Raw genomic sequence first — 22909 nt, forward strand, 5'->3', positions numbered from 1 at the left:
TAAGTTGAATTTCACACTGCCCATCCAACCTTACGGTTGGCGGGCAGGCGAAAAGGCCAAGCGGCCTTGACGTTTTTTAGGAAACCTCATCCGCGAGCGGGATGAGTTTTCCCAAAGCTAACACTGATGAAATAAAGCCTTTATTTTGAAAATAAAAACATGTCCCATCTCAGGTGACACAGTCACATGAGGGGACATGTTTCATTAAATTTTTAAATGTCCTTATATATTTTTTTAAAAAGCGCTTCAATCTCCCTGAGGCGCATATGCGAAAGGGCGCTGGACCTGACTCTCCCTCCTCCCCCTGCCCGCACAGGTAGCACTCAGCGCTACCGCTTGCGATCCACGCAGGGCGGGCCTTAATTGGCCCGCCCGCATGAAATTGCGGTGCGGAGCCGATCGCGGGCGGCGGTCAGCTCCAAGACCGCCCCTGCCCGCTTCCACCGAGCCCAACGACAGGAAAATTCGGGCCCATGTGTGCTGTAATTCTGTGATTACTGAGGTATTTGTAAATACTGTAATTAAATTTGTTGTTGATTTTGAACTGCTGTCACCTTTGCATTGCTCTGAGATAAATTAGATATATAAGATATGCAGTAAACCAGTGAATACACAACAATGTGGCCTACTAGTTAGGGCTTTGTATAGTTGTGGCAAGACTTGCTCCCCTTTATAGTGTAACCCTCTAGTTATAAAGCCGAACGTTACCTTAGCCTTTTTGATTATTTTTATACATGACTATATTTTACTGAGCCATGTACATGAACCCTTGAATCTCTTTGAACCTCCACTGTTCCTAGCTTTCCACCCTAAAAGAAAGTATTCGGGCCTATCTCTTTTTTTGGGGGCCAAAATGGGCGACCTACGCTGAAATCCATCTGCCAGCCACAGTTTTGGCCACTGACTTTAATATATCAATATATCTTTGTAATTTTATGCTCCCATCTACAGTGCTTAGCATACCACCAGTCTTTGTGTCATTGGCAAACTTGGATATAAGGCTCCCTGTTGTGTTACCTAAGTCATTAATAACTGCAGTGAATCCTTGAGGCCCCTGCACAGGTCCTTGTGGGCCACCATGAATTACTTCCTTTCCAATTCAAGTGCATAACCATTATCAGTACTCAACTGTGAGGACCAGCTTGATTTATCTTATTGTTTCATCACACAATTCTAGTGTAAATCAATCAAAAGAGATGTACAATCCTGACACGTGCTGAGTTCTGAGCACCTGACAAACCCTGTGTGTTATTCAGCCACAAACCCTTCTTCACCTGAATCACTTAGCCTCCTTCCAGATTTTGGCAAACATTAACTTTGGTCCACCAGTCACAAGACTCATAGGAGCAGCCAGACAATGTTCGTATATTTTCCTTCTCTCTGTCATCTATTCCTTGCCTTTCTCTTCACAGCTGCCCTTCCCCACCCCCAACTGCAGAATCTTTCAACATTTTCTCCTGCAGTTATGGAGCCAGTGTCCCCAGTGGGCACAACTGTAGTGAAATCCCCCTGTTAAATCTAGAGGGTCCCTAGCTTTAATAAAGGACTTTGACAAGAGTCGTGTGGGCGGAATTTTCGCCCCCATGTGGGTGTGAGTACGGAGATGGGTGGAGCATAACTTCACGCCATTGGCCAGCGTGCTTTGAGAGCATGGCTGCTGTCCTTAATTGGATGGTGGGCCCACATGGCCTCTAATTGGCCCATTCAGGAAAAATCACTGCCGGTTGACTGATCCCAAAACAGTACAGGGTCGGGACCCCAATTTGACCCTGATGTCGAGGCGCTGGCCCAACATGCGATACGCTGCCCTCAGAATCATAAATTTACCGCACAGAAGGTGGCCATTTTGGGCCTACCGTGTCTGTATCAGTGCATTGGAGTTACCCAACGGAAGATTTTATGCCTGGGAACCTCTCAGTTGCACGTATTCTGGGATGACGCCCTTCCAGCCTTTGACTTTCCTCCTTGGTAAAATGAACGGATGGAAAATCACGACCAGCATGCAATGCGAACGCTACAAAAAAAGTCTCCCCTTTATCAATGCAGCTGCTGGGATCGCCCCTCCTGCATAACAACTGTTTGCTTCTTCCAGCAAGAGAAATACTAGCATGGGTGACCTGAGGCAAGAGACTGCAGATTCACGCGTGATTCTCTCACTTAATATCAGGGTTGCCAAATCTCCAGGGTTGTCCTTGAGTGTTCAGGAATTAACGAGTTATCTCTCAGTCACCACTGTCAAGACACCTGATTGAAAACTCATTCAGAGTGTTTAAAACGTTGTGTTTTCTTTGAACAATTTTTTGCATTGGTTATAAACGTATTGGGAGTGGAAATAAAAGGCTGTTTGGCCAGGCGGGGTGAGTAGAGGCAGGGGATCATGTGACAGACAAAACCTCCAGGAACACGGCAAACCGGAGTTGGCGACCTTAGCTGCATGTGGGAGGGTTGTGGGTCTACAAAGAAGCAAGACACTGGTCAATGTCCTAGCCCATGGTAATTTAGAACCAGGGCTGGAACTTTACCAGTCTGATGGTAATGGGGATGCTTGATCGGTGCAGTTGCTATCCAAGCTTTGGACACAGCACTTTGGGTGGATACTCTCATCGTCTCTGTTTGTGAATGATATTGTGATAGCTCTGCACTCCTCTAATTCTGGCCTCTTGTGCATCCTCGATTTTAATCGCTCCACCATTGGCTGCCCTGCCTTCAGTTGCCCCTTGACCTCAAGATCTAGATTACCTCTCCGTCTCTCGAACTCGCTGTCCTCCTTTAAGAACCTCCTTTAAAAAACCTATCTCTTTGACCAAGCCTTTGCCCCATCCTGCCCTAATATCTCCTTATGTCGAATGTCAGTGTTGAATTTTGCATTTTAAGACTACTGTGGAGTGCCTTGGGACACTTTATTACGTGAAAGGCAAGTTATAAACACAAGTTATTGCTGTTTGAAGGGGCAGCAGGAATATAAGTAACGCTTTCATGGGCTTGTATCTCCCAGGTGCAGACTCCAATCACCCACCTCTCCGATCAGGATGGCGCAGCGGGTTCATTGACCCACCCTCCAAACGGATTTCCACGGCAATCAATCACATCAATCGACACCGAGGAAGAAAAGAGGAGTGCCTTAGAAAAGAGTATGTAAGTGACTAACCCCACCAAAAAAGGTTGATCTGTATCTCATATATTTCAGCTAATTCTCCATTGGGCCCATTGTGGGGGTGGGGGATGTTTAATTTTAACCAAACCTGCTTGGTGGTAAACTGGCGGGGTGACCATCCGTATTACACCCTTGACTTCAGTGGAGGGTCAAATGTGATGATGATCCCATCCCATCAGCCTCCAGTTGGGCAGGTTATGTTAAAATGACGCCCCCCCCCACCCCCAGTTTTGAATTCATACAAGATCCACAAATACCAGTTACTTACAATAACAAGCAGAGAAGCCTGTTACACGTAGGCCCCTTGAGACTTGAGCATAAAATCTAGACTGACACTCCTGTGCAGCAGTGAGGGAGTGCTGCACTGTCAGAGATGCTATCCTTCAGGTGAGACGCTAAACCGAGCCTGCCCTCTGAGATGGAAAGAGCATGGTACTATTTGAAGAGCAGGGGCATTCTCCCTGATGTCCTGGCCAATACTTATCCCTCAACCAGCCTCTCAAAAACAGATGATGCTGGTCATTATCTCATTGCTGTTTGTGGCAGCTTGCTGTGCACAAATTGGCTGGCATGTTTTGTACATGACAACAGTAACTACACTTCAAAAGTACTTCATTGGCTGTAAAGCATTTTGGGTCTTCCTGAGATTGTGAAAGTCACTGCAGAGATCCAAAACCTTTCTTTAGAGGGCCCAGGATAATGAGGAAACCTTTTGTTCGATTGCTAGAATGACTGGTCCTACCATGTGTCTCCACAGGATCTTTAACGTACTTGACAGGGATGCATTGGCCTCTGTCTGAACCTTCAGTATTTTATTATTCCTGATCGTGTTTAATTTGGGGATTTATTGAAGCATTATTTAAATGATGCTTAATAATGTGGTAGATAATTTCACAGCTTATTTCCCACAAATAAAAAATGCTAAATTATCATTTAAATTCATGTAATTAATGATTTGAAATTAGGATTCTCACTAATAGTGCCCATCTAAAAATGATCAAAGTTAAAAAGTGTTGTCATGAACAATTATTGCTTTTCATTATCCAAATCTAATACATTTCTTATTTGAATATTGAATGCTGACAATATTAAGGGAGGGAATTGGCTGGCATGTACTAGATCACAACCATTTACTTCAGTAGATACAAGCACTAGCCCAGAGCACTTAACAATGAGGGACAGTGGATCGAGAGGCTATTCAGCCCATCGCACCTGTTTCATCATTCAATAAGATCGTAACTGATCTTTATCTTAACCCCATCTACCCATCTTCATTCTGTAACCTTCAACACCCTTACCTAACATAAATCTATCAATCTGTTTTGAAATTTTCAATTGACTCCCCCCCAGCCTCAAAAGCTTTTTGGGGGAGGGATTTCCAGGTTTCCACACCCTTTGAGTGAGGAAGTGCTTCCTGACGTCATCTCTGAACAGCCTGGCTCAAATGTTAAAGTTCAGCCCCCTTATTCTGAACTCTCCCACGAGAGGAAAATACTTTCTCTATCCACCCTATCAATTCTTTTAATCATCTAAAGTACCTCAATTAGATCATCCCTTACTCTTCTATATAGCCATATAAATACTGTGGCTACAAGAGCAGGTCAGAGGCTGGGAATCCTGCAGTGAGTAACTCACCTCCTGACTCTCCAAAGCCTGTCCACCATCTACAAGGCACAAGTCAGGAGTGTGATGGAATACTCTCCACTTGCCTGGATGAGTGCAGCTCCAACAACATTCAAGAAGCTCGACACCATCCAGGACAAAGCAGCCCGCTTGATTGGCACCCCATCCACAAACATTCACTCCCTCCACCGCCGATGCACAGTAGCAGCAGTGTGTACCATCTACAAGATGCACTGCAGCAATTCACCAAGGCTCCTATAACAGCACCTTCCAAACCCGCAACTTCTACCATCTAGAAGGACAAGGGCAGCAGACACATGGGAACACCACCACCTGGAAGTTCCTCTCCAAGCCACTCACCATCCTGACTTGGAAATATATCTCCATTCCTTCACTGTCGCTGGGTCAAAATCCTGGAACTCCCTCCCTAACAGCACTGTGGGTGTACCTACACCACATGGACTGCAGCGGTTCAAGAAGGCGGCTCACCACCTTCTCAAGGGCAATTAGGGATGGGCAATAAATGCTGGCCTAGCCAGCGATACCCACATCCCGTAACAAATGAACTTCAAAAAGGGGTGTAAAGATAAGCCCAGCAGCTACAGGCCGATCAGTTTAACATTGGTGGTGGGAAAGCTTTTAGAAATGATAATTTGTCAAAATAAACAGTCACTTGGGCAAGTGTGGTTTAATTAAGGAAAGCCAGCATGGATTTGTGAAGGCAAATTGTGTTTAACTAACTTGATTGAGCTTTTTGATGAGGTAACAGAGAGGGCTGATGAGGGTAATGTGGTTGATGTGGTGCACATGGACTTCCAAAAGACATTTGATAAAATGCCACAGAATAGACAGCAAAGTTGAAATCCGTGGAACCTATCCCATTTGGCATGGTGGTAGTGCCACACAACACAATGAATGGTATCCTCAGTGTCAAGGTGGGACTTTGTCTCCAAAAGGATTGTATAGTGACCACTCCTACTGATACAGTCATGGACAGATGCATCTGTGACAGGTAGTTTGGTGAGGACAAGATCAAGTACATGTTTTCCCTCTTGTTGGTTCCCTCACCACCTGCCGCAGACCCAGTCTAGCAGCTATGTCCTTTTGGACTTGGCCAGCTTGGTCAGTAGTGGTGCTACCAAACCACTCTTGGTGATGGACATTGAATTCCCCCACCCAGAGTACATTCTATGCCCTTCCTATCATCAGTGCTCCTTAGATTTGGTGTTCAGCATGGAGGAGCACTGGTTCATCAGCTGAGGGGGGATGGTAGATGGTAACCAGCAGGAGATTTCATTGTCCATGTTTGACCTGATGCCATGAGACTTCATGGGGTCTGGGGTCAATGTTGAGGACTCCCAGGGTCACTCCACCCCAACCATATACCATTATACTGCTGGTGGGCCTGTCCTGCCGGTGGGACAGGACATACCCAGGGATGGATGGTGATGGCAGTGCCTGGGGCATTGACTGTAAGGTATGATTCTGTGAGGATGACTGTGTCAGGCTGTTGCTTGACTAGTCCGTGAGACAGCTCTCCCAATTTTGGCACAAGCCCCCAGATGTTCGTAAGGAGGACTTTGCAGGGTCGACAGGGCTGAGTTTGCCGTTGTTGTTTCCGGTGCCTAGGCCGATGTCGGGTGGTCCGTCCGGTTTTATTCCTATTTGATTTGCCTGTAGCAGTTTGATACAACTGAGTGGCTTGCTGGGCCATTCCAGAGGGGAGTTCAGAGTCGACCACATCGCTGTGGGTCTGGAGTCACATGTAGGCCAGACCAGGTAAGGACGGCAGATTTCCCTCCCTAAAGGGGCACTGGTGAATCAGATGGGGTTTTACGACAATTACGGTCCTGGTTTCATGGTCACTGAGGCTGGGATTTTCCTGCCCTGGCATGGTGGATGTGGTGAGCCAACATTGACTTTCAGCAGGAGGGGAAGATCCCAGTGGTGGGCGGGTCAGGAAAATCCCAGCCTGAGAGTAGCCACAGCGCTGAACTCTTTTAATCTTTTATGTTACTGATAACTTCTGTTCTTTCAACACAGGTATGTGCTACAAGAACTTGTAGAAACAGAAAAATTGTATGTGGCCGACCTGGGTTTTATAGTGGAGGTACAGCTTGCCTTTATAATTTCAATATCATCAATTTTGGGATTTTAAGCTGTTTAGATAACTGTAACATCGTTATGGGCACCTTGGCCATTTTACTACATTAAAGGCGCTATATAAATACAGCGGTTGTTATGTAGCGATTTTGCATCACACCAATGTCGAGAGATTAATGGAGCCTTATTTTTTTGTCAGGAGCTTAGTTGTTTCCATATACGCATGTTTATTTTGCCGGGAAACCGTTCACAGTGATGACAATGCTACCCACATGTTAGGAGGGAATATGAAAGCAGTTGAGGGGACAGTTAAACAGGCAATCGTTGGGCTATATGCCAGCAAACTACTGCCCTCCATGTTAGTCATTGACCTCCGAAACCAGTTATTGTCTGCCTTTAACAGTTGGGCACTTGTCTATTGCTTGATATTTCCAAAATCCTTAAGGCGCAGTGAATCTTTGGAATTCTCTGCCCCAGATTGCTCTGGGAGCTCCATCACTGAGTATGTTCAAGACTGAGAGCGTTAGATTTCTACATATTAAAAACATCAAGGGACATGCGGGGATAGTGCAGGAAAATGGTGTTGAAGTAGAATCTCATTGAATGGCGGAGAGGACTCAAAAGGGCTCAATGACCTACTCCTGCTCCTATTTCTGATGCTCATTGCTTATGTTCTGATGGCAATAGCTTCTAATTCCAGTCAGTAATTTGATATGGTCAAGCAAGTTGCTATCTAACAGGGACAATGTGGGATACCTTCCTTGCTCACCCCAAGGAGGTAACTGACCTCGATTACCTTACGATGTTCATACAGCCTCGGGCACACCTCCATAAATGTTCAGCCAGCCTCCACTGCAACCAACTAAAGTTGATCCTTTTTTTTTCCCCCCAGGGTTATATTGCAACAATGAATGAGAAAGGAGTCCCTGAAGACATGAAAGGGAAAGATAAAATAGTATTTGGGAACATTCACCAGATCTATGAATGGCACAAGAAGTAAGAGCTCTCCATGCCAAACAAACCATTGCCTGAACAACAGTTAGGATTGTATTGTACGCATATTATTATTGTTTGGGTACAAGTATCTAGTAATGGTTTTTGTTTGACCATGCGGGGACAGGGTTGGCCACTGTGTCCATTAGGAGATACAGCACATTGATTGTAGCATTCTTTCTCCAAATGCCACTCAGCGGGTGTTTCTCTCTAACCACTGGGGGGCCTGAGTTCAAATCCAACCTAGGTTACGTTAATGAAAGTCTTCTGTGGGAAATAAGTTCAGGCAGTCCAAACCCCATTCCTAGTGGGCACGAATTGGCAATATTCCACAGTCCGTAGCCCTAAGGCACAAAGATGCTCCTCAATTGGCAATTTCACTGGGGGAACTGCAGGACTGTCACAGGGTGTGCTATTCTGTAATCAGAGTTGAGGCATTCTACTGAACCATAGTGGGAGCTTCACTCTGCATCTAATTTTGGTTTGAAACTAGAATAAGTTTTCTTGAAAGGTTATAAGTGTCTAAGTCATTGTTCCTTGATTTGGTTGATTGAACTGGCCTTGCTGCAGGTTTTTTTGAGGGGTACATTGATCCACTCTGGGACACGCGCATCTGCAGAGGTCTAGGTGTGAGTTGACTTGTTTGGGGTACGGTACTTTGGACAGTGAGCTGAAAGATGGGAGGAAATAACTGGAAAAAGAAAGAGTGGGTCAATGAAGTCTGGGATGAGGCCTAGCCTCATCAGGTTGCTCAGTTTGGAAGGGTAGGGTTGGAGGTAGAGTTTGAGCCCAGATACAGGAGTGAATACTCAGGGTCCAGGCTGATGACATGCTGCCAGCCTGTAACCAGGAAGTTGCGGACAGTGCCATCGTCTGACATGTGCCCACAGCAGGGTACCGCACTGCTGGCCTGGTCTTGGGAAACTTTGTCTACTGTGTTCCATCAGCGCATCAGGGGCTGCATTCATTCAAAAACTATCCACTTGTACAGAATTAAGATCAGGCACAGTGTCACTCTGGCATTCACTCTATGGGCTGAATGGCCTCATTCTGTGCCGTAATGACTCTGATTCTATGGTAGTCGCCACATTGACACAAATTATATCTCTCAAAGTCTACTGTCAATTTCTGCCCTCAGTACCAATATCATATTCTTAATGCAGATTACCCTTTCCATCTCACCAAATCCCAACCCATTAAAATTCATATCCCTTCAATCTTGTAAGATTGATTACTTTTCTGAATTACATTTTCTGTTGGCAAATTAGAAATTACTTTACTCAGCTGTGGTTCAGTGGGGAACACTCGTGCCTTTGAGTCAGAAGGTTGTGGATTCAAGTTTTGCCCCCGGGCGCTAATTCTAGGCTGACGGTCTCGATGCCGCACTGTGGGAGGTACCATCCTTCGAATGAGCCTATAAACCGAGATCCCATCTGCCCTCTCAGGTGGACGTAAAAGACCCCACAGAATAATTTCGAAGAAGAGCAGGGCAGTTCTCCTTGGCGTCCTGACCAATATTCAAGCCTCAACCACCTTCACAATAAAATAAAGGCAAAATACTGCAGGTGCTGGAAACCTGAAGTGAAAACAAAGCGCTGGAAAAACTCAGCAGGTCTGGCAGCATCTGTGGAGAGAGAAACACAGAGTTAACGTTTCGCGTCAATAGCGTCTCGGTGACCGTGATCCGGAACGAATAGAGAACCTCGGAGAAGTGGGGTGGAGGGCGGGGACTGGAGTGGATGAGTGACTGCTGAGGGAGCGCTTAAGGGAAGTGCTGGCCCATGGGAAAACCTAAATGTCACTTTGTTGAAAGGCTTTGCCCAAGCTTTTGGTTGCCTGTCGTAATATCTCCTTATGTGACTTGGTGGTGAAACTTTGAATGATGATCAGTTCTACGAAGCATCTTGGAATGTTTTACTGCTTTAAGGACGCTATATAAATGTTGATTATGTTAAAAAAAAATGTCAATTGTGGCATAAAAAAATTGTTTAAAATCAACCAAAATGCATCGTTCTTAATGAAAAACTGCAAAAAATGCTACTGTCAAGATCCTTCAGATCCCTACTCCCTTCCCTAGAAATATAGCACCAGTTTGTGCAGCTAGGATTGAGGGCAGCATATGAAGGAATATGGTTAGTTCTAAATTTACTGGAGCCAGTTCTGACAGAATAGTCTCATGGGCAGGGAGACTGAGTATAAATTCTCTAGCTGCTAGTTGGCAAAATCTTTTTATTTTGAGAAAGGAAGAAAAATTAATTAAAACTTTTTTATCTGGCAGTAATTGATTGTCCACTGCCACTGGGAGAAAGAGCGTTTAAAATATAAAGGGAAGCAATTAATTCCCATAGAGAAAAATTAGAGAGCAACTTTCAATAAAATTCAGCAAAGCCCCTTCCTTTTTAGGTCAAAATATATATCGGTGATGTGAAAATATATACGTTCGTTGCAGACTGTGACAGATCAGAAGATGTACCATGTAATGTGCCAAAAATGAGGATTTTCTGGGGAGCAGCATGTTCCCAGCCATTCCTCAAAAAGAAATCTTACGCCACCAACATTCCTTTCACGCTTTTATGTACTTGTCAGGGCAAATTTTCTGAATGCACATTCCCAACCTCACCCGCTAAAACGCACATCAAGGAATTCTGACCTTCCCTATGGTTTTCTGGGACACACCCACTGTCTCCCAATATGGGATCCCAACAGGCCATTCGTCAAATGGCGCCTACGTTTTTTCTTCCTCCAGGGAAAGAAGTTTGAGTTTGGCCACCTCTTAAGCTCCAAGCCCATGTCCCGCTGCACTTTCGGCGTGATTATTTGTTTTCAGGTCCGCTTTTTTAAGAGTGTGCGCTGGCTTCCTTAAGGCTGTGAAGTCATCTTTCAACAGGTTTTCACATGTATTAAGTGAGATTGTGACTGTGGCCCATGGAACCAAACCCCAGTGGCTCAAAAGGACGATTAACCACAACGTTATATAGGTATAGTATCGTATTTACAGGCCACTCGGCCCAGTTGGTCCATGCTGGTGTTAATGGTCCACACCAACTTCCTCCCACCCTACTTCATCTCACCCTATCAACATATCCTCCTATTCCTTTCTCTCTAATCTACTTGTCTAGCTTCCCCTTAAAGGTGTTGATGCTATTCACCTGAACTACTCCTTGGGCGGGATTTCTCGAGTGGTGGGGTTTCCCACCCCGCCACCCATAGAAATGACAGGGGATGCATCCCGGCTGATTCCCGCTGCCCAAGCAGCCATTTTAATGCTTCATGGAGCCTTAATCGGCTGGAGGCGGGACTTCTGCCCCTCACTCAGGAGCAAGTCCCACCTTCGAGAGCTGCTGGCCAACCAAGCTGATTGACCCCAAGCTCTGTAGCCTCAGCAGCGCCAGGTTTGAGCGGTGGCCACTGCTGGGACTACAGCCAGGCCCCCAAAGAACAGGAGGTAATGGAGGCCGGACTGATGGGAAGTCTGGGCTATCAACGGGCCCTGGATAGCAGGCCCCAGTAATGGGGGTAGGGGAGTTAGTATTTGAGAGGCTGCTGAGAGGGGTAAAGGCAGGGGAGGGGGGAGGGTGCAGGCTGCCTCCGTTGGGCACAGGAGGCTCCAAAAGGATATTCTCTCCCCAACCCCTTGCCCGACACCAGCCTACCCAGTAAAATCTACCGCACTACCCACCTGCCGTGGGCCTCCCCCTGCCATGGCTAAAATAGTGGAAGAGGCGGAATCAGGCCCTAAAGTGACCATTAATTGGCCATTTTAGGGCCTCAATAGGCCCAGGGGTAGGCAGGCCACCCACTGCCTCCACCACCCTGCATCAAACAGGAGACAAGTCAGTCGGGGTGAGCGGGTAGGTGGTGGGAGGCCCACAGGCTGCAACTTAGGGGCCTCTTCCAAGTGAGGGAACCATAAAATTCTTCCCCACGTTACAGCGAGTTCCATGCTAATCACTGGCTGGGTGAAGTTGGTTCCCCTGAATTCCCTATTGGATTGATTAGTGGCTACCTTAAACCGATGACCCCTAGCTCCGGTCTCCCCAACAAGCGGAAACATCTCTGCGCCAACACCTTTCATAATTGTAGAGGTTTGTGTCTCCCCCTCAGCTTTCCATTTGTGTGAAGGAGCTGAATTAACATGAACATTTGGCCAATGGGGTTGTCGCACTCACTGCTGGTGTTCAGCTTGCTTGCACTGTGATCTATACAACTTTAAAATAACCCAGTGCCGCACCTCAAAGGTATTGCGAGAGAGCAAAACAAATGGTACATTTATTTATCAAGTCGAAGCATGACCCACGTGTGTGTTAAATCCAGTATCACTTGATAGGATTTATCACTTCATTACTCTGTACCAGAGAGAATCCTGGGGGAGATGATGTGTAGGGCAGATTATTATTTTAAATTATCTGTCTTCCATTCACAGCTATTTCTTAGGAGAACTGGAGAAATGCCTGGAGGAGCCGGAGAGACTAGCAGAGCTCTTCATAAAACATGTGAGTCATCGCTGTGTCTGCTCGCATTCTTGAAATAACTGACCTGAAACAGAGCCCTCCCCCATCTCCATGTTTTTTTAATGTTTACCCCACGTTTTCAGTTTGAGCTGCTGCGCAAAATTATTAAAGGTTTTGAAAGTCCCCGGCGATTTAAGCCTCAGATGAAGATAGTGAAAGCTCAGCGGCCTGTGCACCTTTGCTGTCAGCGTGAACATCACTCACACCTGCAGAGTCTCCGAGGGGCTTTAACTGGGATTTATTATGTGGCTCTTGGGCCACTTGCAGCCCACACTTGTCCCCCCTCACCTCCTACCCCCTCGCCTCCTACCCCCCTCGCCTCCTACCCCCTCGCCTCCTACCCCCTCGCCTCCTACCCCCTCGCCTCCTACCCCACTCACCTCCTACCCCCTCGCCTCCTACCCCCTCGCCTCCTACCCCCTCGCCTCCTACCCCCCTCGCCTCCTACCCCCTCGCCTCCTACCCCCTCGCCTCCTACCCCCTCACCTCCTACCCCCTCGCCTCCTACCCCCTCGCCTCTTTCCCCCTCGCCTCCTACCCCCTCGCCTCCTACCCCCTCGCCTCCTACCCCCTCGCCTCCTACCCCCTCGCCTCCGTCCCCGCTCGCCTCCGTCCCCGCTCGCCTCCGTCCCCGCTCGCCTCCGTCCCCGCTCGCCTCCTACCCCCTCGCCTCCTACCCCCTCGCCTCCTAACCCCTCGTCTCCTAACCCCTCGCCTCCGTCCCCGCTCGCCTCCGTCCCCGCTCGCCTCCTACCCTCCCGCCTCCTACCCCCTCGCCTCCTAACCCCTCGCCTCCGTCCCCACTCGCCTCCTACCCCCTCGCCTCCTACCCCCTCGCCTCTTTCCCCCTCGCCTCCTTCCCCCTCGCCTCCTTCCCCCTCGCCTCTTTCACCCTCGCCTCTTTCCCACTCGCCTAATTCCCCCTCGCCTCTTTCTCCCTCGCCTCCTTCCCCCTCGCCTCTTTCCCCCTCGCCTATTCCCCCTCACCTCCTATCCCCTCGGCTCTTTCCCCCTCGCCTCTTTTCCCCTCGCCTCCTTCCCCCTCGCCTCCTACCCCCTCGCCTCCTACCCCCTCGCCTCCTACCCCTTCGCCTCTTTCCCCCTCGCCTCTTCCCCTCGCCTCTTTCCCCCTCGCCTCCATCCCCCTCGCCTCTTCCCCCTCGCCTCCTTCCCCCTCCCCTCTTTCCCCCTCCCCTCTTTCCCCCTCCCCTCTTTCCCCCTCGCCTCTTTCCCCCTCGCCTATTTCCCCCTCGCCTCTTTCCCCCTCACCTCCTATCCCCTCGGCTCTTTTCCCCTCGCCTCTTTCCCCCTCGCCTCTTTCCCCCTCGCCTCTTTCCCCCTCGCCTCCTTCCCCCTCGCCTCCTTCCCCCTCGCCTCCTTCCCCCTCTCCTCCTTCCCCCTCGCCTCCTACCCCCTCGCCTCCTACCCCCTCGCCTCTTTCCCCCTCGCCTCCTACCCACTCCCCTCTTTCCCCCTCGGCTCTTTCCCCCTCGCTTTCCCCCTCGCCTCTTTCCCCCTCGCCTCCTACCCCCTCGCCTCCTACCCCCTCGCCTCCTTCTCCCTCGCCTCCTTCTCCCTCGCCTCCATCCCCCTCGCCTCCATCCACCTCGCCTCCATCCCCCTCGCCTCCTTCCCTCTCGCCTCCTACCCCCTCGCCTCCTTCTCCCTCGCCTCTTTCTCCCTCGCCTCCATCCCCCTCGCCTCCTTCCCTCTCGCCTCCTACCCCCTCGCCTCTTTCCCCCTCGCCTCCTAACCCCTGGCCTCCTACCCCCTCGCCTCTTTCCCCCTCACCTCCTTCCCCCTCGACTCCTTCCTCCTCGCCTCCTTCGCTCTCGCTTCCTACCCCCTCGCCTCTTTCCCCGCCTCCTTCCCCCTCGCCTCCTACCCCCTCGCCTCTTTCCCCCTCGCCTCCTACCCCCTCGCCTCTTTCACCCTCGCCTCCTACCCCCTCGCCTCTTTCACCCTCGCCTCCTTCCCCCTCGCCTCCTTCCCCCTCGCCTCTTTCCCCCTCGCCACATTCCCCCTCGCCTCCTTCCCCTTCGCCTCATACCCCCTCGCCTCATTCTCCCTCGCCACATTCTCCCTCGCCTCCTTCTCCCTCGCCACATTCTCCCTCGCCTCCTTCTCCCTCGCCTCCTTCCCCCTCGCCTCCTTCCCCCTCGCCTCTTTCCCCCTCGCCTCCTAACCCCTCGCCTCTTTCCCCCTCGCCACATTCCCGCCTCGCCTCTTTCCGCCTCGCCTCCTTCCCCTCGCCTCCTACCCCCTCGCCTCCTTCCCCCTCGCCTCTTTTCCCCTCGCCTCTTTTCCCCTCGTCTCCTTCCCTCTCGCCTCCTTCCCCTTCGCCTCTTTCCCCCTCGCCTCCTTCCCCCACGCCTCCTTCCCCTCGCCTCTTTCCCCCTCGTCTCCTTCCCTCTCGCCTCCTTCCCCTTCGCCTCTTTCCCCCTCGACTCCTTCCCCCTCGCCTCCTTCCCCCTCGCCTCTTCCCCCTCGCCTCTTCCCCCTCGCCTCCTTCCCCCTCGCCTCTTTCACCCTCGCCTCATTCCCCTTCGCCTCTTTTCCCCTCGCCTCTTTCCCCCTCGCCTCCTTCCCCCTCGCCTCCTTCCCCCTCGCCTCTTCCCCCTCGCCTCTTTCCCGCTCACCTCCTTCCCCCTCGCCTCCTTCCCCCTCGCCTCTTCCCCCTCGCCTCCTTCCCCCTCGCCTCTTTCCCCCTCGCCTCTTTCCCCCTCGCCTATTTCCCCCTCGCCTCTTTCCCCCTCGCCTCTTTCCCCCTCGCCTCCTTCCCCCTCGCCTCCTACCCCCTCGCCTCCTACCCCCTCGCCTCTTTCCCCCTCACCTCCTTCCCACTCGCCTCTTTCCCCATCGCCTCCTTCCCCCTCGCCTCTTTCCCCCTCGCCTCCTACCCACTCCCCTCTTTCCCCCTCGGCTCTTTCCCCCTCGCTTTCCCCCTCGCCTCTTTCCCCCTCGCCTCCTACCCCCTCGCCTCCTTCTCCCTCACCTCCTTCTCCCTCGCCTCCTTCTCCCTCGCCTCCTTCTCCCTCGCCTCCTTCCCTCTCGCCTCCTACCCCCTCGCCTCCTTCTCCCTCGCCTCCTTCCCTCTCGCCTCCTTCCCTCTCGCCTCCTACCCCCTCGCCTCTTTCCCGCTCGCCTCCTAACCCCTGGCCTCCTACCCCCTCGCCTCTTTCCCCCTCACCTCCTTCCCCCTCGACTCCTTCCTCCTCGCCTCCTTCGCTCTCGCTTCCTACCCCCTCGCCTCTTTCCCCGCCTCCTTCCCCCTCGCCTCCTACCCCCTCGCCTCTTTCCCCCTCGCCTCCTACCCCCTCGCCTCTTTCAACCTCGCCTCCTTCCCCCTCGCCTCTTTCCCCCTCGCCACATTCCCCCTCGCATCCTTCCCCCTCGCCTCCTACCCCCTCGCCTCATTCTCCCTCGCCTCATTCTCCCTCGCCTCCTTCTCCCTCGCCTCCTTCCCCCTCACCTCCTTCCCCCTCGCCTCTTTCCCCCTCGCCTCCTAACCCCTCGCCTCTTTCCCCCTCGCCACATTCCCCCTCGCCTCTTTCCCCCTCGCCTCCTTCCCCTCGCCTCCTTCCCCTCGCCTCCTACCCCCTCGCCTCCTTCCCCCTCGCCTCCTTCCCCCTCGCCTCTTTCCCCCTCGTCTCCTTCCCCCTCGTCTCCTTCCCCTTCGCCTCTTTCCCCCTCGCCTCCTTCCCCCTCGCCTCCTTCCCCTTCGCCTCTTTCCCCCTCGCCTCCTTCCCCCTCGCATCTTTCCCCCTCGCCTCATTCCCCCTCGCCTCCTTCCCCCTCGCCTCCTTCCCCCTCGCCTCCTTCCCCCTCGCCTCCTTCCCCCTCGCCTCCTACCCCCTCGCCTCCTACCCCCTCGCCACATTCCCCCTCGCCATTTCCCCCTCGCCTCCTTCCCCCTCGCCTCCTACCCCCTCGCCTCCTACCCCCTCGCCTCCTACCCCCTCGCCTCCTTCCCCCTCGCCTCTTTCCCCCTCGCCTCTTTCCCCCTCGCCTCTTTCCCCCTCGCCTCTTTCCCCCTCGCCTCTTTCCCCCTCGCCTCTTTCCCCCTCGCCTCTTTCCCCCTCGCCTCCTACCCCCTCGCCTCCTACCCCCTCGCCTCATTCCCCCTCGCCTCCTTCGCCCTCACCTCCTTCCCCCTCGCCTCTTTGCCCTCGCCTCCTACCCCCTCGCCTCCTTCCCCCTCTATCCCACGCGCAACCCCTCTCCCGCAGTGCGGAACTGTCGGGAGGGTCGGGGAGTGAGGTGGTGAGCGGGAGGGTCGGGGAGTGAGGTGGTGAGCGGGAGGGTCGGGGAGTGAGGTGGTGAGCGGGAGGGTCGGGGAGTGAGGTGGTGAGTGGGAGGGTTGGGGAGTGAGGTGCTGAGTGGGAGGGTTGGCAAGTGAGGTGGTGAGTGGGAGGTTGGGGCAATGAGGTGGTGAGTGGGAGGGTCGGGGAGTGAGGTCGAGAGTGGGAGGGTCGGGGAGTGAGGTCGAGAGTGGGAGGGTCGGGGAGTGAGGTGGTCGGGGAGTGAGGTGGAGAGTGGGAGGGTCGGGGAGTGAGGTGATGAGTGGGAGGGTCGGGAAGTGAGGTGGTGAGTGGGAGGGTCGGGGAGTGAGGTGGTGAGTGGGAGGGTCGGGGAGTGAGGTGGTGAGTGGGAGGGTCGGGTAGTGAGGTGGTGAGTGGGAGGGTCGGGGAGTGAGGTGGTGAGTGGGAGGGTGGGGGAGTGAGGTGGTGAGTGGGAGGGTTGGGGAGTGAGGTGGTGAGTGGGAGGGTTGGGGAGTGAGGTGGTGAGTGGGAGGGTTGGGGAGTGAGGTGGTGAGTGAGAGGGTCAGGGAGTGAGGTGGTGAGTGGGAGGGTGGGGGAGTGAGGTGGTGAGTGGGTTGGTTGGGGAGTGAGGTGGTGAGCGGGAGGGTGGGGGAGTGAGGTGGTGAGTGGGAGGGTTGGGGAGTGAGGTGGCGAGTGGGAGGGTTGGGGAGTGAGGTGGTGAGTGGGAGGGTTGGGGAGTGAGGTGGTGAGTGGGAGGGTAGGGGAGTGAGGTGGTGAGTGGGAGGGTGGGGGAGTGAGGTGGTGAGTGGGTTGGTTGGGGAGTGAGGTGGTGAGCGGGAGGGTGGGGGAGTGAGGTGGTGAGCGGGAGGGTTGATGAGTGAGGTGGGAGCAGGAGGGTTGGGGAGTGAGGTGGTGAGTGGGAGGGTTGGGGAGTGAGGTGGTGAGTGGGAGGGTAGGGGAGTGAGGTGGTGAGTGGGAGGGTGGGGGAGTGAGGTGGTGAGTGGGTTGGTTGGGGAGTGAGGTGGTGAACGGGAGGGTGGGGGAGTGAGGTGGTGAGTGGGAGGGTTGGGGAGTGAGGTGGTGAGTGGGAGGGTTGGGGAGTGAGGTTGGAGCAGGAGGGTTGGGGAGTGAGTTGGTGAGTGGGAGGGTTGGGGAGTGAGGTTGGAGCAGGAGGGTTGGGGAGTGAGTTGGTGAGTGGGAGGGTTGGGGAGTGAGATGGTGAGCGGGAGGGTGGGGGAGTGAGGTGGTGAGCGGGAGGGTCGGGGAGTGAGGTGGTGAGCGGGAGGGTGGGGGAGTGAGGTGGTGAGCGGGAGGGTGAAGGAGTGAGGTGGTGAGCGGGAGGGTTGAGGAGTGAGGTTGTGAGCGGGAGAGTTGGGGAGTGAGGTGGTGAGCGGGAGGATTGGGGAGGGAAGCAGTGAGTGGGAGATTTGGGGAGGGAAGCAGTGAGTGGGAGAACCCGTGAACAGAGGGACCAGCGAGCTGGCGGTAAGCTCAACATCATTAGGGATGGGCAATAACCGCTGGCCTCGCCTGTGACACCCACATCCTGTAAATGTATAAAAAAGAAGTAAAAAGAGTTAAGACTAAGTAAGTTATTAAACACATGAGTAACTGAACAATTGGCACACTAATATGTTTATCTTTTATAATCATATGTGTTTTACATACAAAGATAGCTTTTTGAAGCAATAAATCGCAATGAATCTTGAAGTAATTTTTAAATTGTGGCCTGATTAAAATTTTCCAACATTGCAGTTGTCCCTCACTGTTTTTCTAGTGAATGCCACTGGTCTCATTACTCTGTACCTCAATAAGCTACAACACTGCCCTCTGAGAGCAAGCCCTTGCAGCCATATATCCATCGATAGGGGGTATCTCCCAATGACTAGATTGTCCCAATAATGGAGCAAATTCCCTTGTTCACCCTCCATAGAAACGGCTGTGTTTCTGATATTTTCCCCCCCTCTTCCCTGAGCCTCCCGGGACTACAAATTGAGTTGCCAACCCTCCGGGATTGTCCTGGAGTCTCCAGGAATTGAAGATTAATCTCCGGGCCACTGCTGGGAGCAAAAATCGAGGAGGAAAATCATCGGGGAATCAGAAGAAGATTGGAGGTTTTGTTTTTAATTTTTCTTGAACACTTTCTCCTAAGAGTTGCCAAAAAAAAACCCAGAGATGAGCAGGGAGAAAGCTGACTAAGAGTGAAGAATCATCCAATCCAAACAAAGAGTTTGCTCACTTTCCAATTGCCCATTGGAAGGCGGGGCATCGCAAAGATGGACGTGTTGGGTGACCAATGGCAGGAGCATGGGCGTAGGGCACCTGGAGGCAGGAGGTCATGTAATGACACCTCCAGTACGACGCCCAAGTAGAGTTGGCAACCCTAACTGAGAAGAGGACAACTTGACGGTGAAAGGATCACAGTTATGACAGTTTGAACTACATCAGTGGGTGACACTGGTCTTGGGCATCAGCACATAAATGGGCAGTAGCGAATCTGCCACCTGCTTTACACCCACGCTGCAAAAATGGGCAGAGTGTAAGGTGGGCTGCCAAATTGCCACCTCCTGTTTTGTCATGCCACCCAGCACAATTTTCACCCCCCCTTCCCTCGTCTCAATGGGCCGTTTTGCACAGATCTAGCAACTTATATTGGCGCAATGTCTCAAAGCACTTCACGTACAATGAATTATTCTTGAAACGCTAGGAATTTTGTGTAGACATCGAACTGTTATTCTGCAGCCAGCAACAACGAGCAATGAGATTTTGGCGGTGTCGATTGGGGGAGGAATGTTGGCCCGGACAACATTTGAGAAGCCTCCTGTCTCTCCTTCCAATCATACTATGGGATCTTTAACATCTACCTAGTAACTCAGTCTATTGGTACCTCTGACAACAAAGCATTGGCTGCTCTTTATTCACTGATCAGAACCATTATTAGCCACATCTGGATTCCCAATTGACTACACAGGGCTGGTGGCTAACGTACCCAGCAACGCTGATAGAAGAGATGTTGCCTCACTGGTGTGAGCTCAAGAAAAGAAAACTCCCCACAAATCGGGCCAGGTGAATGTGGACGCTCTCTGAGGAAGATGAGAGGCAGCGCGTTGGAGCTCTGCAGAAAGAAAGCGAAAGCAAATGGAAAGGCAAGCTACCAGATCACCAGCAACAAGCCCTGAGCTCACCGGTACCGAATGTGGTCACATCAGCATCTCCGTGGTCAGGTCAGAGGTCAGGAGGAGGATGACTCATCTGTTGCTTGACCCATTACCTGACCAAGGTGGAATTGTCAAGCAACCAGTACGTCATACGTATTAAATTCCTTACAGGGCTGTAAGGTCACATGACTCCTGGGGCCGAATTTTCCTCACAGAGACGGGGAACAGCAGTGGGGCCTACTTTTGGGTCCCAAGCCCACCTTTGATGAGAAACTAATTAAAGTCAAAATGTTGTCCTTAATTGGCATGGTGACGGGTTCCCTGTCCAGTTCAGGCTCTCAAAGCTGGAGGGCCAATCAGAGGCCTCCCAGCTTCAGAGAAGCACCTGGCTGCAGTACAAGGGCCTGTAGCCCTGCCCTGGAACACTGGTAACCTGGGTGCCCGCCTCCGGGCATTTGACCTGCACCCCCCACCCCACCCCCCCACCTCCACCCCCCCCCCCATCCGCCACATCAGGAAACTGGAGGCCAACTGAAAAATCCTAACTGGCCTTCATTACCTACTTTTAACAAGGCTCTTATCGAGCCAAATCGCCTGCTTGCCTTGCAGGAGCAAGCAGCCTTCCTAGGCCTCAAACCCACGTCAGTGACAACAGCCGATGTCAGGAATGGGGTTGGAAAACGAGCGCACAGGCTGGCCTTGTAACGCTCAGGCCCCGTCCACTTCCATTCCCAATCTCGGCAGGGTCCAACAATTCAGCCCTTTGCCTGCGCTGAGTTGACTGACCTCAGTCAGGCGAGAGTTGCCAATACTCCATTTTATCCCAGCGTCTCTGAACTGGGAGGAGGATGACCTCAAGGCCTCAAGGCTCCTGTCCTAAGGAGGAGGAAGTAAGTCAGCTGCTGTTCCTGATCACTATCCAGTGATTCCTGCTAAAAAGGCGTGCCATATTTGGATAGCAGGCAAGAGCAAGGTTGGCTGTTTATGTTGGCAATACAGGCTGCTGACACTCGGGAGAAGAAGTGCAATCTGCTCTTAGTATTTCATTTCTTGTTTTATATAAATAAACTGTGCTTATTTATTCTGCTAGCATAAATAAAAAGCACTTTGAGTACTTGTCCAGCAGTTGACCACATTTGGGCTGCTTCATTTGTCCAGCAGTGGGTTGGGCCCATCCATCGGGCAATGGTCGAAGGGACCCTTCCCACTAGTTAGTTGTTGTGCTGGACGAGCTCAGCACATGAAGCGCTGGGGCGATCGGTAAGCTGGGAGAAGTTCAGGATCCTAATTTATAGAAAGGATCTTCAACCTTTCGATGTCGGTCTGCATGCACTCCTGCTGCCAGCGCAAGTTCCTTTTCACAAAATGGCGGACAGCGCACTTCAGAATGGAAATGCGACGTGCGCTTTGCTGGGGGGGTTAGTAGGCCAATTAGCGCCTGAAATACGGCCCTCCTGCGGCTTCATGTCACAGCGGTCATCTCTGTTCCGGCTTTTATTTGCCACTGGCACGATTTCAAACTATCAACTCGAAAGTTTTTTTTTTTTTTCGAGTTATCAACAGTCACGGATTGCAACTCTTTTGAGTACAATCACAGTTCTTGGTTTCCGGGAGTGGGACATGAACCCACAACCTTCTGATTCAAAGGCGAGGGTGCTATGGACTGAGCCACAGCTGATCCTCCCTATCACCTCGAAAGTTGCCAACAACAGAAAACAGACCCAACTCAGGGATCAAGCCTGAGGTCGGACTCAGGACACTGGAAACATGTGTAGGGATGACACTATTCAAAGTGGAGATGACAAGACTTGAGTGTGACAAGGAATGAGCCCTAACTTGGGAATTTGGTGCAGGTGGGAATTCAGTGCAGATGAGAAAGGAAGAGCTGTTTTTTATACCTTGTTTCAGCCTCCAGTAGCTAGTGAGTGTTCAAAGCTTTAATTACGTGAGCATGTATGTGATTGGTTGTTGAGTTTTAAGATTGTGCCTTAAACAGGGGCAGTACTGGGGAAATCTAAGTATTGCATTAAATTTATAGCTTAACTAGTTAAACTACTTAACATTACTAGAAAACGGTGGAGTGATATTTCTAAACTTGAAACCTAATTAGTTAAATAAAACACAGTAAATATGACAGGGCAGGTGATGTGTTGCAGCTGCAGCATGTGGGCGCTGGCGGACACCAGTGTGATCCACAGTAATCGCAGCTGCAGCAAGTGTCTGCAGCTCGAGGAACTTCAGCTCAGAGCTGATGAGCTGGAGGCCGAGCTGCAGACACTGCATCAGGCACAGGGAAAGTTACCTGCACACTTTATTCCAGGAGGCAGTCACACTAACCAGATTTGATCAGTGGTCAGGGACAAGACGGTGTGACTACGAGTGAGGCAGATGTGGGGATCCAGAAAGTAGTAATGGAGGAGCCTCCATCCCTGCAATTATCCAACAGGTTCTTGCAGCTTGTGTGGATGAGAGCAGGGACTGCAACTGAGCAAATTGACCACGGCACCGTGGTGTAGGAGACCATTCAAGTAGGGGGAGTAAAAAGGAATGTACTGTGGTAGGGGACAGTATAGTTAGGGGAATAGACACTGTTCTCTGCAGCCGAGAGCGTGAATCCCAAAGGCTGTGTTGCCTGCCCGGTGCCAGGGTTAAAGACATCTCCAGGTTGGAGTGGAACTTGGAGTGGGAGGGGAAGAATCCAGTTGTCCTGCATATGGGTACCAATGACACAGGACTAGGAAAGAGGTTCTGCTGAGGGAGTATGAGCTAAATGGAAAAGCAGAACTACAAAGGTGACAACCTTTGGATTATTACCTGAACCATGAGCAAATTGGCATAGGATAAATAAGATCAGAGAGTTGAATGCATGGCTCAAAGATTGATGTGGGAGAAATGGGTTTCATTCATAGGACACTGGCACCAATACTGGGGAAAGAGGGCACTGTACCGTTGGAACAGTCTTCACCTGAACCGTGTACTGATGAGTTGTATAACTAGGACTGTGGAGGAGGGCTTTAAACTAAATACTGTGGTGTGGGGGCGGGAGGATGTAGTGTTCATGGGAGGGGAGATTTGGAAAGTTAAAGAGAAAGGACAAGGCAATAG

The 22909-nt window shown here is 51.6% G+C and overlaps 1 protein-coding gene across 6 annotated transcripts in view; it reads left to right on the forward strand.

Annotated features, from left to right (window-relative positions):
* Positions 1-22909, forward strand: part of LOC144672737 (rho guanine nucleotide exchange factor 25-like) — a 327184-nt gene that overhangs the window by 260801 nt on the left and 43474 nt on the right. For all 6 annotated transcript variants that reach the window (XM_078534695.1, XM_078534698.1, XM_078534696.1 and 3 more), the window contains 4 exons: positions 2996-3135; positions 6821-6887; positions 7773-7876; positions 12297-12366. In XM_078534695.1, the coding sequence (XP_078390821.1) occupies positions 2996-3135; positions 6821-6887; positions 7773-7876; positions 12297-12366 (381 nt within the window). The remainder of the gene's footprint in view (positions 1-2995; positions 3136-6820; positions 6888-7772; positions 7877-12296; positions 12367-22909) is intronic.

Source organism: Cetorhinus maximus, chromosome X, assembly GCF_964194155.1.
Source record: "Cetorhinus maximus chromosome X, sCetMax3.hap1.1, whole genome shotgun sequence".
In the NCBI taxonomy this organism is placed as follows: Eukaryota; Metazoa; Chordata; class Chondrichthyes; order Lamniformes; family Cetorhinidae; genus Cetorhinus; species Cetorhinus maximus.